The 24,787-nt window shown below is 39.3% G+C and overlaps 1 protein-coding gene and 1 pseudogene across 1 annotated transcript in view; both read right to left on the bottom strand.

Moving 5' to 3' along the window:
* CUNH10orf67 (chromosome unknown C10orf67 homolog) overlaps nt 1-24,787 on the bottom strand; it is a 158,055-nt gene that overhangs the window by 118,670 nt on the left and 14,598 nt on the right. The window contains exons 2-4 of the mRNA XM_055332670.1: nt 23,662-23,782; nt 17,629-17,772; nt 15,222-15,296 (exon numbers count right to left, since the gene is read on the bottom strand). Of these exons, the coding sequence (XP_055188645.1) occupies nt 15,222-15,296; nt 17,629-17,772; nt 23,662-23,782 (340 nt within the window). The remainder of the gene's footprint in view (nt 1-15,221; nt 15,297-17,628; nt 17,773-23,661; nt 23,783-24,787) is intronic.
* On the bottom strand, nt 8,729-9,766 carry LOC129513989 (malate dehydrogenase, mitochondrial-like; annotated as a pseudogene).

The following is a 24,787-nucleotide window of genomic DNA, read 5'->3' as shown; positions in this document are numbered from 1 at the left end:
CAATCCCAGGACCAGGGATCATGAACTGAGCCGAAAGCAGACGTTTAACCGATCGAGCTACCCAGGAACCCTAGGCTGATTACTTTTAAAAAACAGCGGACAAGGAGAAGTTTCTAAAACTTAGAAGTTACCTTTTTTTTGTCAGAGTCTTGTATAAGGGAATACACATGAGGGAAGACATGTGAGAGACACACATAAGGAAAGTCTTCATTTTAAGGGTGTCCCCCTCCTCTGTACCAGAAAGAGGATGAATAAAACTCTAGAAAGCTTATCAATGGACAAGGCAAGGACTTAAACCTGCACAACAATTATAGCTTTGTTTACTGTGCTTTGCCTGATAACTTCCCATAACTGGCTTCTCTTTACCCAACATCTTTTGTCTTCAGCTGGAGAAGGTATCTAAGGTGGTTGCTCAGGCTAGTTTGTGGAGTTACTCAGTTTTCCTGGGTCCCTCCCAGGTATACAGTAGGTATCCATGTTATTAAATTTGTTTTGTTTTCCTCCTGTTAATCTGTCATTTATTGGGGGAGATTTAGATAAAAACCTAGAAGGGAAGAAGGAAAATTATTTTTGCTCCCTTACACATCTCTTTCGTTTGGCTTTTTGGGATGTATCCTTTATGATTAACCAGTAAGGTGCTTTTCTTGAGTTTTGGGAGTCCTTCTAGGACACCTTGGTGGGAGGGGTTGGGGTGGGGAATACCAAATTTATAGCCAGTTGATCAGAAGTACTCAGACTTGCAACTGACGCCTGAAAAAGTGCAGTCATGTGGGATGGAGCCTTTTACCTATGGGGTCTACATCAGCTATGGATACTTGGTGTCAGAACTGAATCAAACTTTTGGACAATGAAGGTGACCAGAATATGCCACTTTGGCATGATTATTTAAAGTTGAAGGCAACTCCTTTTGTAAAAGAAATTTTATATTTATAAAGGAAATTTCCATTTGTAAAGGTGTCTCCCTCTTTCATATCTGAAAGAGAAGAACTCTTAGCAGCTCATAAGAATGGAGAAGACACTGACTTAAATCTGTATGATGAATCTTACTGAACAATTTTTGTTTACCATACTTTCCCTAGTCACCCTCCTATAAGTTACCTCCCTGGCCCCCAAATTCTTTTTCTTTTGTTTAGCCTCTTCTCCACACTTTTTTGCCCTTTGGAATAGCTTATAAGCCCTCAAGTTCTGTCCGCCTCTTTAATACATTTTTTTGTAAACTTGCATGCATAGCATTTAATTAAATCTGTTTTTCTCCTGTTAATTTGTCATTTTTGCATTCCACTCATTGAACTTTGCAGGATAAAGCAAAAAGCTTTTCCTCTATGACAACCTGTTGGTGTCAAGCAGCTAGAAAAGACTGTATATTTAGTGCTAGGAGGAAAAAATATCTTAACAATAGGACAATATACATTTTCCCCCAAATGATCTATCTATAGTTTTAATGCAAGCACAATACAATTTTCAACGAGTTTATTTGTAGAATATAGCACTAAATACATTATTTAATGTATTTGGAAGGACAAAAATCCAAGAATATTCAAGCTATTTCTGTAGAAGAAAAGAAAATGAGGTAACTTATATAATACCAAATATCTTAAATTACACATCAATTTTAGTGGTATTGTCCACAAGGATGGATAATCTAACTAATGGAACCGAACAAAATATCCCAAATCTGACTTCCATACAGGGAAACCTGACATATGACAGATTATTTTCAGTACATTATTTTGTGACCTTTCACTTATCCTTATGGGGAAAAATGAATCTCTGCTTTTGAGGCCAATACTAAAATTCAATTCCAGTAGATTAAAGACCTGCTTGTAAAAGGCAATAATATAAAAATTTTAGAAGACTTTAAGATGTAGCAGAATTTTAAAAACAAAACTTAGAATGTGGAAACAATGATGAAAGGAGTAAAGTCTGACTACATTATCATAAAAAAATTGAGGGGGGGAGTTTCATGAAAAAATACCATTAAAAAAGTGGAAAGACAAAGAACTGAGAGAAGATATTTGTGACACATACAACAAATAAAAGAGTATAATATATTTTTAAAAACTGAAAATTAATTAAAGGAAATCTCACTAGAATGGTGAGGAGGTTCCTCAGGGGGAGCTCTCAGGCCTCACTGGTTCTGCTCATCAATTGCAAATCCAATGGGAAGAGGCAGCCATTGGAAGTGGATACTACGTTATGATCTTTGCAGGAGGAGGGAAGACTTCCTCCTCCCTGACAAAGCCCCCAAGAGTCCAGCCAATGGCAGATGGTCACTGAACTCTCAGTTTACTACAATGGGCTTTTTATTTATTTTTATTGATTTATAACAGCCTCCCCAATGTCTCAGTTTTCTTTATAAAAGAGCATACCTCTTTATTGAGTGCACTTGCCTATGGTTTTGCCATAGCTTGCTTGTTTTACATTGCAATTCTCTGCTGTCCTCAAATAAACCCATTCTTTGCTGGTAAAATAACTGGCAGTTTGATTTTTAAGTTTAACAAGACACTCCCATTAATCAATAAGAAAACAAATAATAATAAAAAATGAATCTAAACAGGTACTTCACAGAACAAGAAAACTGAATGATCAATACAGGGAAAAATCATTACTCTTATTAATAATCAAGGGAACTCAAATCGAAAACACAATGAAATATATTTTCATGTCCATAACATCAACAAAAATTAAACTGCCTGACAATATGAAGTCTCAGTGAAGAAGTAGAGTAATAAATATTTGTATATACTGCTAAAGGGAACGTCTTTTAGTACAATCAGTTTAGAAAACTATTTGGCATTTTCTAGTAAGTGGGAAAATACACATACCCTCTATCTAACAATTCTACTTTTAGGAATATACTTTAAGAGCACTCTTGCACAGGTGAACATGAGATGATATAAGAGTTTTTTTTTTTTTCAAAACAAAGAACACAGAAGCCAGCCTAGAGCTCACTGCCAAACCTACAAGCTCTCCATAGCTGTCTATGCACTCTGTTCTCCCTTCTTGCATTGGTTTGCTAGAGATGCTACAACCAAGTTTTACAGACTGGGGGACTTAAACAAAAGAAAGGTATTTTATTAGAGATTTGAAGTTTGAGATCAAGGTGCCAGCAGGGTTGGTTTCTTCTGAGGTCTTTCTCCTTGGCTTGCAGATGGACATCTTCTCCCTGCGTTCTCACATTATATTCCCTCTGTCTTTGTCTTAATCTCTTTTTCTTATAAGGACACAAATCAAATTGGATCATAGTCCACTCATACAACCTCACAGATCCACGTATGGTCTCTTCAAAGCCCCTACCTTGAAACACAGTCACATTTTGAGGTAGTAGAAGTTAGGAATTCAACATCTGACTTTGCGGGAGTGGAGGTGGGGACACAATTCAGCCCATAACACTTCTAAGACTTATTTAATTATTTTAGAGGTTGGGAGGGGCAGAGCATAATGCCTGATGCAGGGCTTGATTGCACCACCCTGAGATCGTAATCATGACCAAGAGTCTGATGCTTAACCAACTGAACCACCCAGGCGCCCCCAGGCCATAACACTTTTCTTCAATGATGGAGAATCCCTGTTGCCCTTAAGAACAATCCCTCTACTTATGCCATGGATCCCCTCTGCTCTGGCCTTCTCTGGTACTCCTTCCTGCACTGTATCTTCTATCTTTTACATTACTGATTATCCCTCAGTTCTGGATCTTTCTCATCTGCATACACACATTTTCCAGTATTCCTTCTTTCAAAAAAAAAAAAAAATGTCCCTTCACCCTAAACTCTCACTCTAGCATTCCAACCATCCCTTTATTATCTTTGTCAATGTCCCAGTCCACATTGGATCTTCTACCCACTCCTATTGAAATGAACATCCACTGCCATTGCTCCACTGTGATGTTCTTCCTGGGATCAGCGTGATGTCAGTGTTAATATTGCCTTTGTTACTTTTTGACTCTCAGCTTATTCAAGTCTCAGTGTATTTGATACCATTGACCATTCCATCCTTCTTGAAACATTCTCCTCTCTTGATCTTTGTGACACCACACTCCCCTGGTTTTTCTCTTGCTTTTCAGACTACCACTCATTATTCCTAACCTTGTATAAATACACCTTCTCCCTGGGTAATGTCATCCAATGCTGTGTCTGTAAATCTACAATGATGATGACTCTCGGATATATATATATATATATGTATATATATATATATATCCTGTCTCTCAATAGGTGTCTAAACTCATACATTCAACTAATTGCCAGATATTACCGCTAAGATGTCTAATTCACTCATTTGCTCAACAAATACTGTTAATTGCTTACTTTGTGCCAATGAATATTCTAGGTGCTTGGGATACATAAGTGAAAGGTACAAACCAAGAACCCTACTCTTTTTTTAAGACTTTTTAAAATTTATTTTTTAATAAATTTATTTTTTATTGGTGTTCAATTTGCCAACATATAGAATAACACCCAGTGCTCATCCCATCAAGTGCCCCCCTCAGTGCTCGTCATCCAGTCACCCCCACCCCCTGCCCACCTCCCCTTCCACCATCCCTAGTTCGTTTCCCAGAGTTAGGAGTCTCTCATGCAAGAACCCTACTCTTGTGAAACTTACTTTGAACAACTTCTACCCCCTAATTCACACATATTCTTCTTCTCCAGAATTCACCAATCACTAATGTGAACCAGCCATCCAGCTTCAAATCAAAAAGCTAGAGCTTAGGCAGCCCGGGTGGCTCAGCGGTTTAGCGTCTGCCTTTGGCCATCTTGGGGACCCGGGATCAAGTCCCATGTTGGGCTCCCTGCATGGAGCCTGCTTCTCCCTCTGCCTGTGTCTCTGCCTCTCTCTCTCTCTCTCTCTCTCTCTCTCTCTCTCTCTCTCTCTCTGTCTCTCATGAATAAATAAATAAAATCTTAAAAAAAAAAAAGCTAGGAGCGTACCACCATTTCTCCCTATAGTTCTCTCCCCCATCTGATCCATCAGCAAACGTTATTGGCTCTAGATCTAAAATATATCCCAAATTCAGCCATTTCATTCTATTTCCATTGCCAGCATCTTACTGCAAGGCACCACCATCACCTAAACCATCACTTAAAGAGGTTACTAAAACAACCTTCCACTAGTCTTATTTCCACCCTTGCCTTCCTATAATTTATTCTCTTTACTGCATCCTTAGTATTCTTTGAAAAATGCATGTCAGACACAAACAGATACTTCTAAGACACACCCAAGAAGAGTTAAAATCTAAAAGAGTGATAAAACTAGCTAAGAATGTGGAGCAGTTGGAATATTTCCATATCTCTGAAGGAGTAAAAATTGGTATAACTTAGAAAAACAGTAGGAAACTCAGAAAACAGCATCCAGTAAAACTGAAAATGTGCTTACTCTGTGATCTAGCAATTCTATTCCAGTATATGCCCAACAGAAATGCATACATATATGCATTAAAAGATATGTGGGGCGCCTGGGTGGCTCAGTTGTGAACAGCTGACCCTTAGTTTCAGCTTGGCTTATGATCTCGGGGTCGTGAGATTGAGCCCTATGCCGGGCTCTGTGCTCTCCCCATACCCCTCCCCCTGCTGATGCTCTCTCAATAAATAAATAAATATAAAAGCTATGTACAAGAGGGGCACCTGGCTAGCTCAACAGTGGAGCATGTGACTCTTCATCTTGGGGTTGTGAGTTTGAGCCTCACATTGGATGTAGAGATTATGTAAAAAAAAATCTTTAAATAAAGATATGTAGAAGAATGTTCATAGCAGCAGCATATTTATAACAGGCAAAAACTGGAAACAACTCAAATGGCCATCTACAGTAGAATGCATCAACTATATATAATCATACAACAGAATACAGTACAGCAATGAGAAAGAACTATTACTGTGTGCAACAATATGGATAAATCTTACAAATGTAAGGTCCAATGATTGAAGCCAAACAAAGAAGCTAGTGTTGTATGGTTTTATTTACATTAAAATCCAAACATAGGCAAAACAAATTTATGTGATAGAAGTCAGATCACGGTAACCTTTGGAGAGTTGGAGAGGTGCCATAACATCCTAATTCTTGATCTAAATGATGATTAATTGGATATGTTCCTTTTTTACCAAAAATTTGAATTGCACATTTATAACCTGTGTATTTTTATGTATATAAATTACACTTCAAGTAGAAGTTTACTTTTTTAAAAATTTTATTTATTTATTCTTGAGAGGCAGAGAGAGAGAGAGAGGCAGAGACATAGGAGAGGGAGAAGCAGGCTCCTCACAGGGAGCCTGATATGGGACTCGATCCCAGATCCTGGGATCATGCCCTGAGCCGAAGGCAGATGCTCAACTGCTGAGCCATCCAGGTGTTCCAGAAGTTTAATTAAAAATTTTTAAGCTTTTATTTATTTCTTCATGAGACACACACACACACACACACAGAGAGAGAGAGAGAGAGAGAGAGAGAGGCAGGTTCCGTGCAGGGAGCCTGATGTGGGACTTGATCCCCGGGACTCCAGGATCAATCCTGGGCCGAAGGCAGGCGCCAAACCGCTAAGCCACCCAGGGATCCCCCAAGAAGTTTAATTTTAAAGCTCTGCCCATGAGCTATTCTCATCAAAAGGTATAAAATTTGAATTTGCATCTAATCAAGACTTCAGAGCTAAATTCTAATTTATAAGAATATGGAAAACAGAGGAAAAAGTGACACATCCTCTTGAGGAAGCAAACTAACAAATACAGAACGTGGGACATTTTGAAAGACAACTGCCTTATTTGTTGTAAAAGTCAATGTCAAGGAAAAGAAAGAAGAAAGAGAAAGGGTGGGGGTTGGGGGCAAGAAATGTATCGCAACTGAAATGATACTTGACTACAGGGTAACACGTTATAAAAAATGCAAGCGTGATTGTTATAAAAATACAGAAACTTCAAATTAAAGAGGGTTTTCTTTTTCTCTCTCATTCTCCAGACATTCTGCATGTTCTACAATATTGTCTTGTTTTGCCACATTTTCTTGACTAAAATGTATCTTGGAAATGCTTTTGTAGTAGTATATATGAATTTACCTTAGCTGAAATGGGCTGGGTATTTTTCTATTGTTTGTATCATTAAGTAGTATTATTCCATTATTTTCTATTAAAAACTAGATTATAATGCTGCTAGTCATTATATTTGTATTTTTATCCATATCAGCTGGTGTAATAGATTCCCCTAGAAGTGGGATTGCTTGGTCAAAATAAATGCACATTTGAAATTTTGTTGGACTTTGCTAAATTTTCTGGTACCAATTTCTGCTTCTACAATATATGTGCCCACCTATTAACCCATACCCTGTCAAGTGTAGGTAATATCAGTCTTTAAATTTCTGCTAATCTAATAGATGAAAGTAGTATTTTTTGCTTTATTTGCATTTGTTAGATTTTTTTAATAAGGTTGGACTTTTTTTGTAAGTTTGTTGGCCATTTAGATATTTTAGAGCATCTTTTTAATATATTTTGCTTATTTTTCTAATGGGCTATTCAGCATTATCTTTTTTTAAAGATTTTATTTACTTACTTAGAGAGAGAGCATGCACACATGACCTGGGGGGAAGGGCAGAGGGAGAGGGAAAGAATCTCAAGCAGATTCCCTACTGAGTGCAGAGCCCAATGTAGGGCTCCATCTCATGACCCTGACATCATGACCTGAGCTGAAATCAACAGTCATAGATGCTTAACCGACAGCCACCCCTGTGCCCCTATTCAGCATTACCTTAATGATTGGTAGGAGCTCTCAATATGCTAGGAATGCATTATTTGCATAATTTATTTGCCCATGTTTCCCAGTTCTGCATTTGTCTTCAAACTGTTTTTACTTTCTTTTGTTTTACAGAAGTTTTTCATTTTATGTCTGTTTTATTTTCCTCTATAGTCTCTGTGGAAAGATTCATGCTCAGAAAGCTCTTCCCCGTTAATTTGTTCATGTGTTTATTCTTTCAACATATGCTTATCTAGCACCTGCTACAGGCCTCTAGGTATGAAGCCAAGATGCCTGTCTTCCCCAAGCATAGAGGCTAGTGGGGTGAAACCGAACACTCAAAAGTAAATAAACATGAACAAGACAACTTTAGGCAGTGGCAACTGACTGCTCTGAAGGCCAAAGAATGGGGTGATAAAATAGGGAGAGACAGGCGTGGAAGATCTGTCCTTTGGTGGTGAAGAGGAAGGAAGCCTGAGGACGCGCCACTTGAGCTGCAATAGAAGGATGGAGGCCAGAGGGTTCCAGGGAGTAGCCCTAAGGTGGGAATGTATTTGGCAGGTTTGAGGGTCTGAAAGCTGCAGCAGAATGAACCTGGGGAGCCATGGGATCCAGGGTCACCAAAGGCCTGGAAAGCATAGACCGAGCAAGAGAGCTGGGACTCCATCTTGAACTCTGGTGGCCCCTGGTGGTATTTAAGAAAGAGAATTAAAGAAGTAACCTGCATTTTTCAAATATGTCTACTTTTTCATGATGTAACATACACCAAAGCAGAGAAAATTATAATAGTCCGCTACACACTTATCTACCTATTTTGTGCTTATGTTTTTTTTTTTTTTAAAGAAAATGGAAGCCTGCTTTTATTGATGCACACATTGACGGACTTGTGATTGGAAGGGGCGGTGACGTTAACATGACACTGGTGGTTAACGCAACGGAAACATGAGGGCAGGAGATGGCTTTGCAGGGACATGATGCCTTCATAAGTTAGGGAAACCGACTGCTAGCTGGCTGCCCTTTTATTTCATGTTCTTCACAAACTCCTCTCCCTTTTGGATGGAGGCCTTCAGCTCGGGGATGGCTTCTGCTATCATCTTCTCTTCAAAAGGGGAGATCTTGCCAATGCCTAGATTCTTCTCGATGCCCTTGTTCCCCAGCAGTAATGGTGTGGAGAAATAGGCACAGTCTGCTTCCTGGGATTTAACAAAGGAACATTCGACAACTCCTTCCTTCCCATTCATTGCATCCACAAGGGAGAAGACAAACCGAGCTCCAGCGTATTCCATGGACAGGGTGGCAGAGCCTGCTCCAGCTTTGGCCTTCACCACCTCCGTGCCGGCCTCCTGGATCCACCCAGTGACGGCTGTCAGCGGGTCCTGGGGAAGGTCCGCCTCGGGAGCGCACTGAGGGATCAGGGGGATGATGGTCTTCCCGGCATGACCGCCAATGACAGGAACATTGACTCGCGCGGGATCCAAACCCTTTAGTTCTGCAATGAAAGTGTTGGCCCTGACAATGTCCAGGGTCGTCACCCCGAAGATTTTATTGGGGTCGTAAGCTCCGTGTTTCTTGAAAACCTCCGTTGCAATTGGGATGGTGGAGTTGACCAGATTTGAAATGACGCAGATCATGGCCTCGGGGCTATGCTGGGCGCAGGCCGCAGTCAGGGTGGTCACAACTGAGGCATTGGTGCTGAACAGGTCATCCCGTGTCACGCCTGGTTTTCTTGGGACTCGGGCTGGAATAACCACCACATCGCAGCCTTTGAGGCCATCCGGCAGCTGCTCAGGTCCGAGGCGGCCTTTCACGGTGGCTCTGGTCTCGATGTGGCTCAGATCTGCGGCCACTCCGGGTGTATGAGCAATATCGTGGAGGCTCAGGCGGCTCCCTAAGGGGCTGTTCTTGAGAAGCAGCGCAAGGGGCTGCCCAATTCCTCCGGAAGCCCCAAGCACAGCTACTTTAGCATGTGCTGGGCCGAGGTGCGGTTCTGGGCCGCAGGGCGGGCGAGGGCGGAGGGCATGGCTGGTTGGAGCCGGCAGGGAGCCCAAGGGCAGGCGCCGGAGCCGGCGGCGGGCAGGTGACACCAACGACCTCCACACTGCACCGGGCCTCCCGGCTCCGCTCTCTGCTTATGGGTTTTTATGGGAATCCTAGACATCTTGTCATTGATACCTAAATACAACACAGTTCATCTCTAATAATTAAGGGGTTTTGCTTTTTTTTTTTTTATTACATCACACTTACATAATTAACAAAGAGTTTAATATCATTTAATATCTAGTCCATGATAAAATTTTTCCAACTGTCTTGAAACTTTTTTTCTAACAGTTGATTTGTTCTAAGCAGGATACTAACGAGCCCCACATATTGCATTTAGTGAGATGTTTCTTTAAATTCTCTTCATCTAAAACGGAATTTTGTTCCTTTTGTCTTTCGCCTCCATGATCTAACATTGTACCTTTTTTTTTAAGATTTTATTTATTTATTCATGAGAGACACACACACACAGAGAGGCAGAGACAGGCAGAGGGGGAAGCAGGCTCCCTATGGGGAGCCCAATGGGAGATTCGATGCCAGGATCCTGGGATCACTACGTGAGCCAAAGACTCAACCACTGAGCCACCCAGGCATCCCTAACATTCTACCTTAAACTACAGATAGCAGCTCATCTTCCCTCCTTCCCTCTTTCTCATTCTTCCTTCTGTCTCTCTCCAATAAATATTTATTAAAATCCAAGCACTGTGCTGGGCACTGGGGAGCCTCTTTGTGGTTTCTGTCTTCCTGGAATGAATATCTGTGTCTCCATTTCTCCAATGCACTTTAATACCGTTTCGGGAGTAACCATCCTGAAGAGTACAGAGGCATCTCTTGTTCCTGCTCAAAAAACTCAAACATTGCTCATTTTCAGTGGAACAACTGCAGAGGTAAAGGTGGGAACTGGACTCCGAGCTCTGCCACCAACCATCTCTGTGGCTTCAGGCAAGTTGCCTAATGTCACCATGGCTCAGTTTCCTAAGTTAGCCAATGAAGATACTACTGCCCACTTAAAACTCTTACTTCATCAGGGTTGAGCCAGGGAAAAGATACTTGGACTTCAACTCTCCGCACCACATTTTGGACAAGCCAGGTAGCACAGGCACTTCCATAGCTGTCTAATTTACCTTGTAATTAGCAAGAGCACTAAGTAAAAATACGAGGCTGTGACACGGTTCCTGTTTTTACCACCACTCTGTGCCACATCAGAGATTGAGGAGGAATTGCTGTGGGGCCCCAGTTCTTGGTACTTGCTCATGCAAAGATTGAATTAAATGACAGATCTAAACTCCCTTGTATGGTGCCTGGTACAAAGAAAGCACCCAACAAAGCATAGCTTTTTACTATTATTAATAAAAACATAAAAGTAAAATAAAATAAATCAAACGTACCTGTGTAAACTTTCATGAATTCTCCTAAATTATTCAGTTTCACAGAATATTGCTGGGTAATCTATGGCTAATGCAACCCAGGAACTGATTTTTTAATTTAATTCCAAATTCAGGTTTTTGGGTTTTTTTTAAGATTTTATTTATTTATTCATGAGAGACACAAGAGGCGGAGACATAGGCAGAGGGAGAGGCAGTCTCCCTGAGGAGAACCCAATGCAGGACTCGATCCCAGGACCTGGGGATCACACCCTGAGCCAAAGGCAGATGCTCAACCACTGCCACCCAGGCATCCCTCAGCTTCAGTTTTAATAGCTACCTGTGGCTACTGGCTACCATGTAGGGCAATGCAACAGTCACCAACTTTGTCCAGGTCCTATTTGCTTTTTCATATGCTATTGGAAGTGGGAAGCCAATTTGCCTAACCAGTTTTGCCTACCCATCATACCCCCCTTTAGGTAGCAAAACCTCTCTTTTCCATTTGAGTAAACCCTGTCCTTGATATGTCACTCTGGCTTGGCTTGTGGTGGGGGTGGAGGACAATAAGTAGGCCATATCAGGGTCAGTCTTGAGTCTCTTGTAGGAACTATTTAGAAAGAGATACTCTCTCTAAGGTTGCTCTCACGTGAAGGGGACCTGCCTGGAAATTACACCATCAGAGAAGAAGGAAGAAGCAGGGGACAGTTTCATGATAACATTATTTGAGCACTTAGATCCAGCTTTTCCTAAAGTCATTACTATCACTACACTTTATAGTTACATGAACTGATAAATTCTTTTTTTTAATATTTTTTATTTATTTATTCATGATAGACACACACACACACATAGAGGCAGAGACACAGGCAGAGGGAGAAGCAGGCTCCATGCCGGGATCCTGACCCGGGACTCGATCCCGGGACTCCAGGACCACGCCCCAGGCCAAAGGCAGGCACCAAACCACTGAGCCACCCAGGAAACCCCTGATAAATTCTTTTAACTAATGCCAGTGTGAATTCGATATATATCACTTGCCATGGAAAATATCCTAATAGACACTATGCCATCTACCTACAATCCCTTTGTATTTATCTACCAACTGAGAGTCTACCAACTTTAAAACTCAGCACAAAAATCACCTTCTCTGAGAAGCCTTCCCAAAGCATGAAGGCAAAAATAACTGCTCCCTTTATGGTGTTTCCATAATTCCTGTTATATGTTTATCTCTGCACTGAACAAAGTCTATTACGGCTGAGTTTATAATCTGGCCCTGTTCCTCTCTCTTTCACCTTTGTAATGTCAGTGTCCACCATATCTCAGCACACAGTATTCACTCAACATGTGTTTGGTTGAATTGAAAATGAATTTCTTCTACTTTAAGTTATTACAGCCTAATATTTTATGCAACACGTTGCTGCCATTATCTGTTAAAAGAAGTATGTTTATCACATTGAAGCATATGACATTGCTGATATTCAACATTTTGGGATTCTAAAGTGGCAATGTCATATGGTTCAACATAACAAATATTGACAAATATTACTACAGATATCTTAGGGGCACTTTCCTATATCTGACATATATAGTCAGTGAATAGAAAGCTACAAGACTAAATATTAAGATAATATAGGGGCAGAAGAAATGACCAGTACCAAGGAGTGTCATGAATATGTGAAATGTTCATTTATTTAGCAGACACTTAGACTGCACTTATCTTGTGCCAGGAACTATTGTATGTGCTTCACAGAATCAATTCATTCCATCCTCATAACAAGCTTATGAGGGGGGCGCTATCATGATCCTCATTTGACAGATGATGAAACTGAGGCAGAGAGGTTCAGTATTTTCCCTAAGGTCCCATAATGATAAAGTGACAGTGCGAGGATTCTAACCCAAGTAGTCTAATGTCAGCCAGGATCCCTGTTCTAAGGTACACATTATGCTAACTCTTAACCACGATGCTCGGTGGTGCCGGCAGTACTACTAGAGAAGTCATCTGTCCAACAAAGAGAATTTGGCAGTTGCTTATTGATGTGAGTGTAAGGAAACCAGGCCAGCTATTTATTGCTCCATAATACATCTCCCCAACCTTTGTGACATAAAACCACAACTGTTTTTCATGCTCACAAGCTCTATGGGGCAGGAAATTAAGACTGGCACAATGGGATGGCTTCTCTTTGCTCCATAATGCCTGGGACCTCAAATGGAAAGACAAAATGGCTGGGGGCTGGATGACTAGACAGCTGAGTTCAGCTGAGCCTGTGGATCCAGTACCCACATGTAGATCCTCCAAACAGTTTGAGCTTCTCACAACATGGTGGCTGGATTCAGAGAGGGTGAATCCGGAGAGCAAATGTTCCAAGAGTATGAGAATGAGGTAGCAAGGCTTCTTTTGACCTAGCCTCTGAGCTGGTGCAGTTTCACTTCCTTTATCTTCTATACCTATAAAAGCAAGCACTGAGGCCAGCCCATATTTGTGGAGGAGGAGTTAGGCTCCACCTCTGTGTGGGAGATAACACTGCACATGAGTGAGATGATGTTGCAGCCACTTTTGGAAACACAATCAGCACAGAATCATGGAGACTGTTGACAGAGCAGTCCTAGAATATTTTCAGCTATGAATTACTGAACTGGCAACTACCAGTGACTTAAACACTAAAAGTGTATTATCTCATTAAATGAAGGGCCAGAGACAGGGCAAGTCAGAGTTATTTAGTTGTTCAATGATGTCATCAAGGACCCTAGTGCTTTCTATCTTTCCACTCTGCTACCTCTAGCACATCCAAAGTGCTTCAGTCCTTGGTAGTAGGTTGGCTGCAGTAGTTCCAAGCATCAGAAGGAGACAAAAATGGCAGGCAAAGAAAAAAAAAAAGGTATTTATTCCCATAAGACTCTGAATTATAGAGTAACCTCCTCCCCAAACCTCACAGCCAACTTAGCTTCAGGTCACATTGGTTGGGCACTTGATCTTGCCTATGTTCATATCATATCTGAAAGGGAATCAAGGAAAGAAAAGATCTAGCATTTTGGCTTCATAGTAAGAAGCACTTCTGCTAATAAAAAAAGAAAGAGGGATAATCACTGTTGAGTCATCAGTATCTGCCACACATACAGGCAACTATCCATTCATTTAGCAATTATTAGCTGATTGTTAATTATGCATCAGGCACAGTGCTAAGAGGCAGGCAGAGCAGTGAATGAGACAGACAACATCCCTGCCCTCATAAGGCTTACAGTCTGGCATGGAACAGAACATGTAACAGGCAATTAAATAATTAAATACAAATGTGATAAATGCTATGAAAAGAAGTATGCAATCAATGATGCACTATTTGCCATAATAAAAAAAATATTTCTTCCCAGTAGTTTATTGAAATGAAAGTCAAGATTACAGTTATAGAATCTAAAAGAAGCACAAGGTCCTTCAAGGTCCTTACTATGCCTAAAAGGTAATCATCGAAAACTATGAATGTTCCCATTGTGTAGGAGAGTGAAGCACCCTATCTGGCAGACAGATGTGTCCTCGTCAGTAGAAAAGTTACTCCACCAAGGGTCAGAGACCATTCATTGGGATTTATGACAATCGCAATGAACTCTCCGAGACTACCTAAACTATCCAACTGCATGCTCACCAATCAGATTTTGTTGTTTTTCTTTTTTCTTAAAGATTTTATTTATTTATTCATGAGAGACAGAGAGAGAGAGAGAGGCAGAGACACAGGCAGAGGGAGAAGCAGGATCCCTGTGGGGAGTCCAATGTGGGACTCGATCCTGGGACTCCAGGACATGACCTGAGCCAAAGGCAGATGCTCAACCACTGAGCCACCCAGGCATCCCACCAAACAAACTTTGGATTGCTTCCTCACTTACCTGAACACTAAATTGGAATTCCCCAGTCTCCGCAAAGTCAGATCTGTCACCATAAAATGTTATTTTGGTCAATTTAACATGAGTGTGAACACTCTTGGGCCCGATCCCTTTTCACTGACCTGAAAATGGAGTAGACAGATCTTCAAAGCCAAAAACACAGACTGGGAACCACCAGCGAGCCCGCTCTGTGCACTCACAGGATGTAAAGCTGGCCTTGCCCATGATAGCACTAGACACCCACCTTGTACATTCCTTTGATAACTGCTATGGCATCAGCCAACTGCTGATTGTAGCATTTTCTTATGGTGTCCTCATTCTGCAAACCAAAAATAAGTACAATGAGCACCACAGTGTATTTCCAAATATGAGTCTCATACCCACTAAGGGACTCAGTATAAAACTATTGCTCAGATCATCACAAATCCTGTGAAAAGTCCAATTTGTAATCATTTATCCTACACTATAGCTATTACACTGCATTCAAGTTTTTTAAAAGATTTATTTATTTATTTTTGAGAGAGAGAGAGAGAGCACACGTGTGAGCAGGGCAAGGAGCAGAAGGAGAGGGAGAGAGGGACTCTTCAGCAGACTCCGCACTGAGCACAGAGCCTGATGCAGGGTTCGAACTCACAACCCTTAGATCACAACTGGAATTGAAATCAAGAGCCAGCCACCCAACTGACTGAGCCACTCAGTTGCTGACACTATATTCAAGTTTTACTTATACTTAATTATAAGCAATGGAGAGCTCAAATGGATAAAATAAATACAGATATTGTGAACATTTTATTTCCCTTTATGTATTTAAGTCTTCTTACTGTCTTCCTAGAATTGCTTTTAAAAATAGTATAATCTATTTGTAATCATTTTCTCTCCTAGTCCTTGTAATTTTAATGGGATATGGTCATAAAAAGAAATCTAGACCAGTCATTTTTGATTAATCAAACCAGTTGACCATTGTTTTTGGATAACAATGAAAGACAGCACATAAAAATCCCCCACAAACCTTGATTCTGATTTCATTTCTGATTCTAGCATGGAGTGGAAACTATGATTACACTGTAGAGTCGGACAGAATTGGATTTCAATATCACTGTGACACTTTTCAATCTGTCTGACCTGAAGCAGGCTACTTAACCTTACTATCTCAGTTTCCTTATCTGTAGATCAGGAATAATTGGGTTTCATTTAAGTATTATTGAGGGACTTGAGGAAACACATTTAAAGGCTTCCTGTGGTCTCAGAATGGTGGGATCAATAGAAAAGGAGTTGTTCTTTGTTGTTGGTTTTTTTTTTTACATTTGTTTTTATTTAAGTTAGATTTGCCAACATATAGTATAACGCCCAGTGGTCATCTCATCAAGTGCCCTCCTCAGTGCCTGTCACCCAGTTACCCCATCCCTCTGCCCACCTCCCCTTCGGCAACCCATTGTTTTTTTTCCAGAGTTAGGAGTCTCTCATGGTTTGTCTCCCTCTCTAATTTTTCCCACTCAGTTCCCCTCCTTTCCCTTATAATCCCTTTCACTTTTTCTTATATTCCACATATGAGTGAGCATGAGCAGGGGGAGGGGCAGAGGGAGAAGCAGACTCCCCACTGAGCAGGGAGCCTGACACAGGGCTCCATCCCAGGACCCTGGAATCATGACCTGAGCAAAGTCAGATGCTTAACCAACTGAACCACCTAGGTACCCTTGTTTGTTTGTTTTTTAACTGAGGACTAGCAGTACCTGTTCTTTTTTTTTTTTTAATTTTATTTATTTATTCATGAGAGACATAGAGACACAGAGACAGAGACAGGCAGAGGGAAAAGCAGACTCCATGCAGGAATCCTGACATGGGACTCGTTCCCGGGTCTCCAGGATCACGCCCTGGGCTGAAGGTGGCGCTAAACTGCTGAGCCACCAGGGCTGCCCAGTACCTGTTCTTAATGACAGATAAATACGCTAACCTGAGCAAAGATTTTAGGAAATTCCTGGAATCCGCAGAGTTTTCAAGCCTTTGGCTCCTACAGAGATAATAAGCACTAATAATATCATGTAAAATTGTATGCCTAAGAGCCAGATCTCAAGCACCAAACTGTCTGGCCAGGAAAATAACTCTGCTGTTTTTTTAACTGATGGCCTTGAGCAAGTTAATTAAACTTCCTGGGCCTCAGTTTCCTCATCCGTAAAAGAGAGATAATAATTGCATCTACTTTATGAGGTTAGTGTGAAAACTAAATTAATTTGTATACAGAGCACTGACAAAGTTCCTGACACAAAGTAAAGGTATTGTATGAGACACAACACATGCAAATTAATTGCCCTCATGAGTTGCTAAATTCAAAACTGTGGTACATACCTATCTAAGCACAAGATCAATCTGCATATAAAACAAAGGAAATGGGACACTTGGGTGGCTTAGTAGTTGAGCATCTGCCTTTGGCTCAGGTTGTCATCTCAGGGTCCTGGGATTGAGTCCTACATTGGGTTCCTGAGGGGAGCCTGCTTCTCCCTCTGCCTATGTCTCTCCCTCCCTCTGTGTGTCTCTCATAACTAAATAAATAAAATAGTTTTAAAAAATTGCAAAAATTACCTGGAATGAACAAAAATAGCAAAAGAAATTTAAAACAAATAAATATAAAATAAAGGAAATGAGAGAGCATGTACCTCTTGATAATGTTTTTCAATTTTTAGGATCCTGTCATGTAGAGCAGTGAAGAGACTGAAAGATTCTTCTTTAAGACGGTCCTCAAATTTCAACTGAAGCAATTGTTTGAGGAACCCAAAATCCACTTGAAGAGATCTAATAATCTAAAAATGGAAAAACATACATTATTGCAGGGAGTAAGGGTGCTCTGTGTAAAGGTTCTAGCACATTACCTGTTTCCGGGTGTAGAGAAGCAAATTTTGCACCTTAAGATATGCCTCTTTAGCATATTGATTATTTTAGGCTGATTATTTTTAAGAAATTGCAAACAGGGGGGATCCCTGGGTGGCGCAGTGGTTTGGCGCCTGCCTTTGGCCCAGGGCGCGATCCTGGAGACCCGGGATCGAATCCCACGTCGGGCTCTCGGTGCATGGAGCCTGCTTCTCCCTCTGCCTATGTCTCTGCTTCTCTCTCTCTCCCTCTGTGTGACTATAATAAATAAATAAATAATTTAAAAAAAAGATTTTACTTAAAAAGAAATTGCAAACAGGAAAAGCTCTAATTTATAAGGGAAATCTCCACTTGTGAAGGCTGTCTCCCTAGCTATACCAGCAAGAGGGGGATGAGTTAAAATCTCTAGAAACTCTTAGGTTGACTTAAATCTGCATAACCACCATCCCCTTGTATACTGTGCTTTTCCTCATAAACTCCCATAACTGCTCCTCTCATCCTCTGACATCTTTTATCTTTAGTTGAAGAGGCTATTTAAGGTTATGGCTTCACCCCCCCCCCCAAAAAAAAAGGGTTATGGCTTCAGCCATTTCAGAGAGTTGCTCAGTTTTCCTGGGTCTCTCCCATGTAGTCAGGAGCTATACATATTACTAAATTGTTTTTCTCCTGTTAATCTGTCTCCTGTCAATTTGATTCTTAGACCAGCTAGAAGAATGTTGAAGGGTGGGACACCCAGGTGGCCCAGCAGTTGAGCATTTGCCTTCTGCTCAGGGCGAGATCATGGGATCTGGGATTGAGTCCCACATCGGGCTCCCTGCAGGGAGCCTGCTTCTCCCTCTGCCTGTGTCTCTGCCTCTCTGTGTCTCTCATGAATAAATAAATAAATAAAATCTTTAAAAAAAAGAAAAAAGAATGTTGAAGGCTAAAGAAAAAATTTTCCTTCCTAACATGGGCATATTACCTGGAATGTAGTCAGGGGGGCCTGTCCTGCCTTTTAAGAAAACCTCTGTAATATGGGGTACATTGGAGAACTCTAGTTAATCTGCTACATTGACATATGCTAATGGAGTAAGGGAGAGAAGGTGCCTGGCAGTTTCTTCTCATACAGAATAAAATACCTGTGGCTAACATCAACCCTTTATCATACCTCGAAAGGTATAGTCGAAGATGTGGATATTAAATCAGAAAAGATAGGCAAAAATTAATATTCTTTGTGAATTTACTAGCCAAGCACTTAAATACATAACTAGCATGTTGACTAAGAATCATTTCATTTTTTTAAAAGATTTTATTTATTTATCCATGAGAGAGAGAGAGAGAAAGAGAGGCAGAGACACAGGCAGAGTGAGAAGCAGGTTCCATGCAGGAAGCCCTATGTGGGACTCGACCCCAGGTCTCCAGGATCACACCTTGGGCCGAAGGCAGGCGCTAAACCGCTGAGCCACCCAGGGATCCCTAATAATTTCTGATCATTAAAACATACACTGTGTTTTTGTCTTCCACCAACTATTTAAAATGTATTCACTAGGCAATCTTCCCCCTGCCCTGAATGGAAACTTTAGGCAATTCCATGACATTTCTACTTATTTTTCAGAATAGGAAGTCCTACTGTCACTCAAAGTGGCATTTAGAATATGATTAATAAAAGTTAAACACATCCAAGTAAGACTGGGTGATCATTGCTATTCTTTCCTAAACTCCTATGAATATAGAGCTCTTTTTTTCTTCTCCTTGCTTTTGAGGGTCCTCTGTCCTTTTAGATCATTCTACTAGATAGGGCCCAGAATGACCTCATGATGATGCACTTTCTCTCACTCTTTCAAAGGCCATGTATGGTCCATGGGAAATAATCACACATTCCTCATCCCATAACCCTTAGCTTCCTTATGTAAGGATCAACACCAGTCCCCTGTGTCTTCCAAAAGCAGCAAACATACTTCAGGTTTCATACAAGGCTGCCTTACTAGCCTTAAATTGAGGAAGATCACTTCTGGTACCTCTTACCCTATAAAGAGCATGGCAATAGAGCTTTCTCGATCACTTCAGTAATTTTGCCTCTTCACCTCCTGACTCCTTTATTTTTGTTGTCCTTGATCTACTTCAAAAGCTAAGAGTCATGGATCTGATATGCAACATTCCTTTTGTAAATTCTGCAAATGGGATCTAACTCAAACTCACTTTGGAATTTGATACCTGGTGTACTAGCATCCTGAAAAACATCTCATTTTAGTATCCTGAAACTATAGGAAAGATTTTATTTTGCAGATGAGGATAACAAGACTTTAAGTGGTTAAGTGACTGTCTAATCCAACATTACACAGCCAGTAATGGAAGGCCCAGATTTGAAAAATTATGACTGTCTCATCCCCCTATTTCTTTATACCCTGTTGTCAACTCATAAAGAGTACTATGTTGAGAAATCATGTTTAAAAATATTTGAAAGCAAGTGATGTCATAAGTAATTCCTTAAATTCCCAGAACAGGCAGAGATGACTTTGCCTATAGAAGACCCAGTTCTAGATGAATTGCATATTCTGCAAAAGAGAGGCATGGAAATCCTGTATGGTCAAACAAACTTCACTGGATTGAAGATTCCCAGAGAGCACTATAAACTCTAGATAAAATATGAACAAAACACAACCAACAACTTGAAGACACTGGAGAATAAACAGAAGCAGGAGAATCCTGGAGGGGATTGAAAAATTGGAGGAAGGAACTGATGCAGGGTGAGATGCCTGCTGGGTAGCTATGTTCAGTGACCTCAAAAGGCAGCTAAACCTCAAATAAAAATCATTGGTTTTTATGGTCTGAATAATAAAAGGACAGCACAATCACAGACACTGGATGTGATCATGTGGGGTTTCTAAAAAGAAAAGAACCAAAGAGAAGGAGCATAAAATCTATATGTAAACTCAGTAAAAACCTCTGGGTGATCCCTGAAACACATGCACATGGAGCACACTGTAAGCAGCCTGTGAGATTTGGGCTGTCAACCAAGATACATTTGCAGTTGGAATCCAAACAAGTTTATTATGTGCCAAAATACAGACATCAACAGTCTTCTGAAGGAATATACATATATATTAGAAGCCAGAACATGACATTCACAATATCCAGGATATAATTCAAATTACCTGATATTTAAAACAAAAACAAAAACAAAAAACAAAAAAATCCCAGGAAAATGTGATTCAGTCCCAAGAAAAAAATGATTGAGACCAACACCAGTATTACACAAGCATTGGCAAAGATTTTAAAGCAGCTATTATAATTATGCACAATGAAGTAAAGGAAAATAATATATATGACTTATTTGATTAAGCCGATATTGTTGCATTCTCTAAAATAGAGCTATATGATATCATAATTGTTACTGAGATCCAACTCAAGGAATTAGAAAAAGGAAAACAAAGTGAACCCAAAATAGTAAAAGCAGTTAAATAATAAAGATATGAAATTTATGAACTAGAAATAAAGATATGATAGACAGGATTATAAATCTGAGGTTTATAAAACCTCAGATGTGCGCGTGCTCCACATGCGTGTGTTTCAGGGATCACCCAGAGGTTTTTTCTGAGTTTACATATAGATTTTATGCTCCTTCTCTTTGGTTCTTTTTTTTTAGGAACCCCACACGATCACGTTCAGTGTCTGTGACTGTGCTGTCCTTTTATTATTCAGACCATAAAAACCAATGATTTCTATTTGAGTTAAAATAATAATAATAATAATTAATAATAATGAGAGATATAGCTTCCAAGATCTTCTAGGAAAAAAAAGAAGAGGTATACACACAATATTAGCATTTTATTTTCATTTTTTTAATATTAGTATTTTTTTAAATATAACTACAGACACAATAAAGATTTAAAACTAATGAGAAGACAGTCAACATTATGCCTATAATTTGAAAACTTGGCAAAATAAATATTTTTATAGAAAAATATAATGTCAAAACTGACCCAAGAATATTTAAGAAAACCATACTATATCCATAACAAAATAAAAATAGCAATAAAAATAAGCACATGCAATTTTACAAGGAAGTTCTAACAAACACTGAAGAGATAGATAGATAATTCTAACTTCATGCCAACCATTCCAGAGAATAGACTGAGGAACATCTCCCAACTCATTGTATGAAAGTACTATGATCTGGGTACCAAGAGTGAACAATAGTATAAGAAGAAAAGATAAATGTATAGGACGGTCTCTTATGAACATAAATGGAGAATAATCATTAGTAGAAATATAGCAAATGATGTGGAAAGCAAAAGAAACATTATAGTCCAGTTGGGTTCATTCCACGTTTACTATTCAAAAGTCAGTGTTCACATCATCACATAAAGGAAAAAAGCCATATGACTCAATAGTATGGAAAGCATTCAAATCAGGTCATTCATGATTTTTTTTTTCATTCATGATTTTTAAATGCTTTTAATTAATTAAAAATAGAGGAAACATCCTTAATCTGATTTAAGCATGTGTATCAGAATTTGGTTCAGCTATATTTTAAAAATCCAAATAACAGAAGCACAAAAGAGAAATAAATTTTATTTCTCTTTCACTAGAAATTGTGGTAGGCAGTCAGTGGTGAAAAACCCCCAAGATCCTTCTACCTTATTACTATGCTGTGTATACTGCCTCAGAATCATCGTGCAAACGGAAGCATCCATGTTCTAGGCACAAAAATAAGGAAAGGAAAAGAGGGAAGGAGGGAGTGAGGAAAGAAGGAAAGGGGAAGGAAGAAGAGGAGGAGAAAGAAGTGAAGTAGCAGAAAGTAAGTGCATGTGAATTGTTTCTTCAAGAAGCTTCCCCAAAGCTGCCATATAACATTTCCATGTAATTCTACTGACCAGAATTTACTCATTTGGATGTGCCCAGTTGCAAGAAAATAAAGTTATAAAACTTTTGGGAAGGTATTATTAGAAAAGGTAACTAACAAGCATGAAAGAAAAGAGACACCTCCAAAAGTTACTAGTAGGGGTGCACATTGTACAATCTCCCAGCAGGGCAATTTGGCAACATGCTTCAAAATGCTAATGCAAAAAAAAAATGCTAATGCATACATTCTCTGTCTCAGACATTCCACTTTTAAATTTATGCTACAGATTTGTTGGCCTATGAGTATGTACAGAATTCTTCATCACAGTAGATGATTTGAAACAACTAAAGTGTCCATTCATAGGGGGAGAGCTAAATAAATGATGACATTTTATAATAGGATATACTCGTGAAAATGATGAGAAAATTATGTACCGACATGGAATGATTTTCTACATTGTTAAGTGAAAAAACAGAAGCAAAGTAAACAAGAGTATTCGTAGTAGTATGCTATCTCATGAGAGTTCTATGGATTAGAGATTTTAATAACTCTTCATATCTGATGTGTATGAGATGTTCTGTTTCTTTACAATCAAAAAAGATCCAAAGGAAATAATGGTGGAATGTCAAGATTTGACAAAATTGTATGAGGGTAACACAATTATTCATCATATTACTCTCCACATTTTCTACAATTCAAAAATCTTTTATAATTCTTAAAAAAGTATCATAAATAGAAAATGTTGACAGATGTCAAAAGAATTCCAAAAAGAGTAACAACCCACTTCACTAAACAGGTTAACATATATAAACATGACATAAATATAAGGAGTAGTTTATACAAATTATTTTAAAAAACACAACTGTCATCCAAGTCAGCTTGTAAAGATGCTAATATTTAAACATTTTTACTCATTTAAATTCTGCAAAGGAAAGAGACACAAAGACAAACAATACCTATAATGATCTCAGAAGTTTGAAAACAAATCCAGATTTACCTGTATTAGCTTTTCTGTAGATGAACTCAACTCTTTTAATGGCAGAATTTCACTGTAATCTGTTTGAGTAGCATGGTCTGTACTGAAAAAGCCAACTTTCAAATCATCTGAAATAGTAAGTCTGGAAAAAAATGGAGAGTAAAAGTGCTTTATATAGTAGATAACTTATTTTAAAATATGTATTATGACATATTTTTGTGTAAATCATATTATGTTTTAAAGATTCAAAGGGACTGGTAGAGTGAGGAAAGCTCTGAATTACTTGCTCATGATTTAGGGTTTTCACCAGGACTCTGTGGATTATCAGATTCCCTGAATTGTGGTATATTTTCCCACTGCTACTCATCTTATTTCCATTTTCTGATATATTTGAGCCTCATTTTAATATCCTATCTGCTGTTTTAAAGACATTATAAATTATGCACAGACACATCAAGCAAAAATACTTCAAGATAGTGGTTCTCAAAGAGTGGCCTGAAAACACCAGGGGTTCCAGGACACTCTTCCAAGCAATCCACGAGGTCAAAATTATTTTCATAATAGTATTAATATTTTATTTGCCTTTTCCACTATCATGCTCTTACAGTAGTGTTCAGTGGAGTTATCCAGAAGCTACAAGTTATGTGAATGCATGACATGAATGTAGAAGCAGATACGAAAATTCAGCTATCATGCATTAAGCCAGGCACTAAAAAGGTGTGCAAAAATGTAAAGCAATGACACTATACTCATTAGAGTTCTTGTTTTAAAAAATAGAGTTCATTTTCTTTAAAATATGTTATTTATGTTAGCATAGAATTGGTTTACCATTATTATAAATGAATTAATATACATATATTAATTTCTCCTTTTAAAATTCTAATATGGTCACTAAGAATAGGTATAAACTAAAGCTCTTTGAGGTCCCCAGTAATTTTTGAGACTATGAAAGTTCTTGAAACCAAAAAATTTGAGGATTATTCTTTAAGATAATCACACCACCATACTATATTTGATTTTCAAACTCCATTCCTGCAAAATCTGAGTAGGCAAGGAACTTAAGCATTTGTAAACACCTCAGATAGATCTTTAATCTTCTCAAATAGTAAAAAGAAAGCCTATTTTCTGGATGCACTCTTTGTCAATT

This window comes from Nyctereutes procyonoides, unplaced genomic scaffold (genome assembly GCF_905146905.1).
Source record: "Nyctereutes procyonoides isolate TBG_1078 unplaced genomic scaffold, NYPRO_anot_genome, whole genome shotgun sequence".
Lineage (NCBI taxonomy): Eukaryota > Metazoa > Chordata > Mammalia > Carnivora > Canidae > Nyctereutes > Nyctereutes procyonoides.
The sequence above is the reverse complement of the archived record's forward strand: the minus strand, read 5'-3'. Positions and strand labels throughout refer to the sequence as shown.